Here is a 7,411-nt window from a genome sequence, read left to right as displayed (position 1 = left end):
ATTTTAGTTGTGTTATTATATATATATATATATATATATAAATAGAGAGAAAGAGAGAGATTTAGTTAAGTTGGAAAACAACATGCATAAACTGAACTGCTGGTCAGACAGTTGTAAAAATTGATATAAACAGTAGAAACCTTGCATTTGCAATAGTTTTGAGCTCTAAAATCATAAATTGATACAAAATCTTCATTTACAGTTGGAGTACACTCCCCTTTATACTGGTTGAAAAACAACAATGTGTTTTAATTAGCATGAGTCAACAGTCCCAATATTTTTTATGGCAATCAAGCATATCCTTTCAGATTTTTATATGTCTGATGTGATTTCTAGGAGCATTTGGCACCTGGAATACATTAATTTTATGCCCTGGTAAATCGCAACACAAAATGACATTGAATTATTTCAACAATTTCCTTTATCCTTCATGATGCTTCTTGTATGTAAATTAGATGTGATATCAAAGTTGGTCAAGTGAGAAATAGATGAAAATGTTTAGTATCAGGGTACACTAAATTGTTCTTTACTTGCTCAAGTTGTGAATTCATTAAAGTTATACAAGTGTGTTATACTGTAAAATGGATTTACCAGTTAACATGAAGATCTCACAGTAAACGAACTCAAACTGTTAAATAAAATTTTTTTATAGTAAATTCTAAAATATACTTGTTGGATCCTAAAGAAATTGATAGTTCAGAAAAAGCTTTTACAATACTAATAGAAGTGTAATTTGATAACAAAAACAATAAACACAGAAGAGCTACAGGAGTACATGTATTAGTCTATGATAACAAAGTTGTTTAATAAACAAGTTCTTTTCCATATCTCGCGAACAAGTGAAGCTGAGTAAGCTGAAGATAAATCCAGAAGGCCAAACCACTACTTGATAAAGTGTTTGAATATTTTTTTATTTTTATTAGTAGTAGGGAAAATAGAGATCTTAACCTATTCTTGCAAGATAATCGTACAATGTGTAAAATCATCCTTCTCTGTACCCCTTCGTATAGGTTAATATCCTTTCTTAGATCAGGAGACCTAAACTGTACACAGTATTTCAAGTGAGGTCTAATTAAAAAATTGTATAAATATCCTGAAATTACCTCCTTTGACTTGTGATCAATACATTTATAAAAACACCCTAAAATTCTATTGGTTTTTACCACTGTCAATAGAGCACTGCTTTGAAGGCCTGTGTGACTTAGTCACCACTGCTAGGATCCTTTTCTTTAGTTACGAGTTGGTTCCAATCCATATTAGATGCGTCATCCAAATTATGATAACACAAATGCTTTACCTTGCAATTACTGCAAATAAAGGTCATTTGCCAAACATATGTCCAACTTATCAATTGATTCAAGTCATTCTGTAATATCTCAATACAACTAGAAATGTTTAATGTCATCAGAAAACTTTACTAATATACAAATTATACCCCTATCAATATCAATAACAAACCTTGAAGTATTCTACTTACAAAAAAAGACCCAGTTTGACTGGACTCCATAATAACATTTTACTTTCTCCCAACCAGATACCCTAAAAATCCAATTAACTAGCTTTTTCCTCACCCCTACTGATAAAATTTTCTTAGCCTATCTTTTGTATAGCACTTTATCAACAGCTTTCTGAAACTAAGTTTAACAAATTCACACCATTTCCTTCATTCAGATAACATGTCCTTACAAAAATAAATTAGTAAGGCAAGATTTTTCTCTGGTGAATTCATATTAGCTTTCATTATCACCACATTTCACTAAATGATTTTGCAAAGCTACTTTTCCCACTATCTAGAATTTTCCCCATTACAGAAATAAAACTGGCCAATAACTTACAGGGAAAATCTTATCCTCCCCCTTAAAAATATGAGTAATATAAGCAGATCTCTTCAGACATCTACCCATGCTTGTATAACTATTATTTGACTTCCTTAAAAACCATGGGGAAAACCTCATCAGGATATGGTGCTTTACCTGTTTTTAATCTGTCAAACTTCCCATGAAGCACCAAAGGCTTAATATCTAGGTGGTTCAGATCAATTTCCATAATTTTCATAGAATGCTCAGCCAGGAATGTTTCCTCTTGTAAAAACAGAAGAATACCTTTCCATCACACATTATTTAAGGTTCCAACCTCCATTCTAACATTTTCCTAACCTTTACCATACTGTAAATGTTATAACCTATCTGTCAATTTTAGCTTCTTATACATAATGGTATTTACCCCTGATTTATTACTTTTTGCCATTGGTAAGCCAGTTAGCTTTGATCTTCCCTGTTAATTTTGTTGTTGTTTTATCTCTTTTTAGGAACATACCAATTTTGACATAAAAGCAATTTATTTGTAAATATTTCTGAAGTCTGTCCCACATATGATCACCTTTTAACTTACTTCTCCAATGCATTAATGATGAGTCTTGTGTGTAATGATATAATGTAGATAATGATAGTGTAATTCACAAAATGTGGGAGACTTTTAAGACACATTAATTGGGATTGTTTGAAGTCAAATAGCAAGGGAGGGAGATTTCTTGAAGTGATTCTTGGAGATTTTCTGTACCAAATGGTCAGAGAGCCAGCCATGGAAAATGCTGTTTTAGATTTATTGTTAACCAATAATTAGGATATGGTTGCAAGAGTTGAAGTAGGAGAACATTTGTGGAAGAGTGTTAATTGCATAACTTCACTTGATGTTTTGCTACATGTTGAGATAGAAATGAAATTTAATTTCCTAATATTCAGAATGCCAGTTTCAAGGCCACTGGAAGTTACTACCATGTCCTTATCCATAAACTGGTTACTAATAAACACATTTTACAACAAATAACATGTTACATCCTATACTCTAATTCAGAAGTTCAAGCTTATCTGAGATAGTAAGATAAAATATTATAAGGAGCAAATAAAAGATATTGTTTATAGAAGTTAGTAAAAATGTGACATCACCATGTGCTGAGCTGCAGTCTTTAATCACTTTACTACCAAGTTAAAAAGTTAGGTAGAGGGCATTAGCAGTGTTTGTTACTCTCTCTTAATAGTGCCATGTAGGTTCTAATTTACTAATGCCTAACAGATTTGCCACTAAGCACGTGGATGTCCCTTGTCTAGTAGTTAAGAGTCATATTGTATGATTTGTCTTTATACGTTAATAAACAGTTCATAGGATTTAAGTGTCATTGTCATTATTGAGCTAGCTGAGGCTAGTGTTGATGGCTTAGTCATACATGGAGTAGAACCAGATCACCATAAGTTATTATATCAGTATTCTTATTAGTAGCAACTCTGGTCTCATTATACAATTTCTCATTGACCTCTTCTGTCTGGTGGCCTATAAAAGTTACCAATTTAAAAACTTTCTACCTTTGAAACCCATGTTTGTAACCTATACAGATAACTCTTGACTACCATTTCTTAAATGAAGAGTCACCCCACCCCCTCTTTTAAAATGTCTTATCATGATTAAGTAACTTGTAAGCTGGAATTTACAAAAAAAGCCTATTTATTTCCCATTATATCACAGTTATCCATTGGTCCTATACTGATATATTTTGTTCTTAATACTCCTAAGATTAGAATAATAACAACTAAGTTTATTCTTGATCCTACTATGCTTATAATTAAATCTGATATTTATCTTTCAAAATATTATTTAACTTATACTCTAAACCTCTTTTTTCCAGAGTCCTCATTAACCTTGCTATTCTATCAATTAGCTTATTACCAGTTTTCCTCACTACTCTGAAGTTTAATTTAAACTATCTTTAATTGACATATTTACTTTCTCCAAACATCCTACTACCTAACCTGCATAAGTGGTGTCCATTTCTAGCACATAATTCATCCTTACCCTGAAAACAGGTCCAACCATCCCACCTGTTGCTTTAAGCATATCCATGATAATCTTTTATTTAAGTCTTGGATTCTGTGAAGTAATTTATTCCCACATGACTTGAGAGACCATTACCAAAAGAGCCACAAGTCTATTTCTATTACAATTTTTTCTTTCAAGACTACCTGTGATTTTCTGATGTGTAACATGACAGAGAGAGAAAAGAAGATTAAAATGAACATCCACACTTCCAAGAAATTCTCAAGCAGTCATTCATTCAATCATGAATACTGTTAAATAGATTTAAGTGTGTATTTTATGGAATATGCATAGAAATAATCACTAACTTTTTATGGAAAGTGAACAAAAATAATACAAGCTTATGACATACTATTTCTGATGAAATGTGCAAAAACATAATTACTGGTTGAAAATATATGATGGAATGTGAAGAGAAATAACACAGGTGAACAACATTTGTTGAATGTTCTGACAACTAATGTAATAAGTGGATCTCATTACTATTAGTAAAGCTAGACCTTACTATACCATCCAATATATAAGAATTTAATGACAACTATTACTTCAAAAAATTAATCAATTACAATTTTAGACTATAACAATGATTGAGCAATCACAGTTTCAATCTATAATGTATTCTAATCGTTATGAACTAAATTAGTAAATTAAAATTTATTTCATTCCAAACAGCATATGTGTTAATGTTATATGTAACAGAAAAGAAAAAAAGTACCAATTTTAATATGACTTTACTTAGAGAATATATTATGTTTTACACATTTGGAAAATATAACTGAACATAATTTTAAGCTTTGATTAGTCTTTACACTCTTTGGTACGATATCCTTTAACTATTCCATAGTTTTATTATCTGTTGAACTAAAACTTATACAGCACATGTAAGCAGACAAAATTAACTAAATGTGATTTTATCTGTCCTGTAAACTAATGTCACATTGTAACTAAAATGTGAATGAAACACTGATGTTCAAATTAACACTTTCTCAATTTTCTCTTCAAATAAGTAAACTAAGTCTTACATGATTTAATTTTCACTTTAGTAGTAAGACTAAATGATCATTGATTGCCTAGCAAACATTTTCATCCCAGTTAAAAACAGGAGTAACATTAGCACTCCTCCAGTCCTCTGGCACTGACCCCTTGTCTACTGACATACCAAAAATGAAACTCGTATCTGATATTTGACTTCTTCCTTTAAAACCCTGAGGAAAATTTTGTCTTGTCCCAGAGCTTTACCTATTTTTAATCTCAGAAGTAAGGTATTAGCTGTTGGTTCTGTTGAGTATCTATCTGAACTATATTTTCAGCTAAGTAAGTTGTTAACACTAAAATATCTTCTTTTTTTTGTTCTTTTTTTTAAACTTGTAGCAGTGTATTTTTTCTTTCTGTCATCCAAACACCCTACAATCCAATTAACTAATCTTTTCCCAACCCCTGCCAGTGTGATTGCTGTAGTTAATCTATTGTGTGGCACCCTTATCAAATGCTTTTTTATTTTAGATTTAAGTACATAAAGTTCACACCTTTACCATCATCCAAGTAAAAAGAAACATCTTTGAAACAAATTAAAATATTGTTTAGGAAACAATTCACTTAGGTGAATCTGTTTTGGATTTAATTTATGAATTATTTCAGTTAATAATTTTATAAAATTTATTTTATCAGACTCCTCAGTTATTAGTACAGCCCAGTCAAAGAGGAGTGCCTCAAGGATAGTGTTTGGGCCTTTGTTGTTTGTTTTTTTATAACTTACATTAATGATGAAAATACAATTTTCAGATGAAAGGAAAACTCTCGAGTGTTTCTTGCTGTATCAAAAATGTTGAGAGTACCTCTATTTTTTTTTTTAGAATTTCACCCCTGCATTTAGGCTATTCATAATTTGAATCACAGATATAGTATAAATGTGAACCAACTCAATAACATGATGAAAAAAGTATCTTGGCATAGTTAACAGACTTTTAGGATCTATTTACAGAAATACCAATTTCAAGTTAAAAAGAGGTAATTATCTGTTTACAAATCATAAAGTAGGCCTCACTTGGAATACTGTGTAAAGTTTTGGTTTCCTTATCTAGGAAAGAAAATCAACTTATTATAAAGGATTTAAAAGAAGGCTATTAATATAATTTTGGAGAAGGGTTATCTTATGCAAACAGGTTAATATTTCTTATCTTGAGAAATCATGGGTAATAATGAATTTCACTGAAGTTTACAAGATTATACAGCAGATTGATAGAATAAATCTCCAATTTCTTTATACTGATTTCTCAAAAATAAAAGAATGAAAAGATAAGATTCTAAGATTTGGAAAAGTGAGACTAAGTTACAGTTAAACAGTTTTAGTTTTCTAACAGGATGATTATGTCATGGAATGTTTTGTCTTCAGAAGTTGTGGAGGTTGGCATCAAGAATTTAAGAGAGGGAATAATGACTTCCTAAATAATAATGGGTGCCTTAATTTTTATTTTCTTTGGGGGTGGGGGATGCAGGTGTGCCTTGAAATGTCAAGTGGTTCCTTACTGTCTGCAAGTTATGTGACTTTCAAAAAGCATTTGATAATGCACCTCAAAAAGTTTAATATACGAGTACTTGCAGGATTGGGTGGAAAAGTTAGGAAATTGACACAAAATTGAGTAAGGAATGGAAAGTAAAAATAATGGTAAATAGTAACTTATTTTAAAGGAAGAATGTGACTATTGAAGTACCTCAGGTATCTACTTTAGAACTTTAATATTTATTAACATCAGTGACTTGAATATCTTTAGGAACATTAATATTCATAAATTCACCGATACTAAAATATTAGGTTAGACTTATTCAGTTAAAAATATTTGATGTATCCAAAAAAACCTCAACAATGAAAAATACAAAATATGGATGTTCAGTTAATGAGTTTTCATATTTGTGGTATGTAAATTGGGAAGGAACTTGCTTCTTGGGTGAATTGAGCATTGTGGAAAATAAAAAGGATTTAGCTGCTACTGTTGATAAAACCCCTACAACCCTCTGCTGTGTGTTGAGCTATGATGGAATTTGAAAAAGAGTACTTAAAAAATTCTTGATTCTGTTTATAGAAATTTCATTTCAAAAGGAATTGGGTTTTCTATAGATAGGATGTAATGAGGAAACACATATCCCATATATCAGTACAAGTTATTATTATTATTGTACACATACAGATGTGTAGAATAAATTTCCCCTTTTTTTTTCAAGGAATGACTTAAAACAAACACCTGGAAAGAACCTTACCCTCGAGGTTTATCTGTTTTTGATCTTTCTAGGACATACATTGTAAAGAAAATGTAATCGTTATTTTATAAATTAATTTGTATAATTTGATAAATAGAAATGAACACAAAATGCTAGCCTATAAATTATAATTATTTGAAAACGATTTAGGTACACGTGTAAAATTCATATACAAAAAAAAAAAAGAGTCATGTATAATTTTCTATAAATTCATTGTCGTGGTATGACGTCATTTAGTATGCTAGGCTTTCCTGGTCGACAAGTAGGATAACAAGCTCCACGTGAAGTT

The 7,411-nt window shown here is 30.7% G+C and overlaps 1 protein-coding gene across 1 annotated transcript in view; it reads right to left on the bottom strand.

Annotated features, from left to right (window-relative positions):
* LOC106461480 (caprin-1-like) overlaps window positions 1-3,894 on the bottom strand; it is a 39,451-nt gene extending 35,557 nt beyond the window's left edge. The window contains exon 1 of the mRNA XM_022388451.1: window positions 3,847-3,894. Within this exon, the coding sequence (XP_022244159.1) occupies window positions 3,847-3,894 (48 nt within the window). The remainder of the gene's footprint in view (window positions 1-3,846) is intronic.
* Between the last annotated feature and the right edge of the window lie 3,517 nt (window positions 3,895-7,411).

This window comes from Limulus polyphemus, unplaced genomic scaffold, assembly GCF_000517525.1.
Source record: "Limulus polyphemus unplaced genomic scaffold, Limulus_polyphemus-2.1.2 Scaffold969, whole genome shotgun sequence".
NCBI classification, from domain to species: Eukaryota; Metazoa; Arthropoda; class Merostomata; order Xiphosura; family Limulidae; genus Limulus; species Limulus polyphemus.
This window is presented reverse-complemented; position numbering and strand designations above follow the sequence as displayed.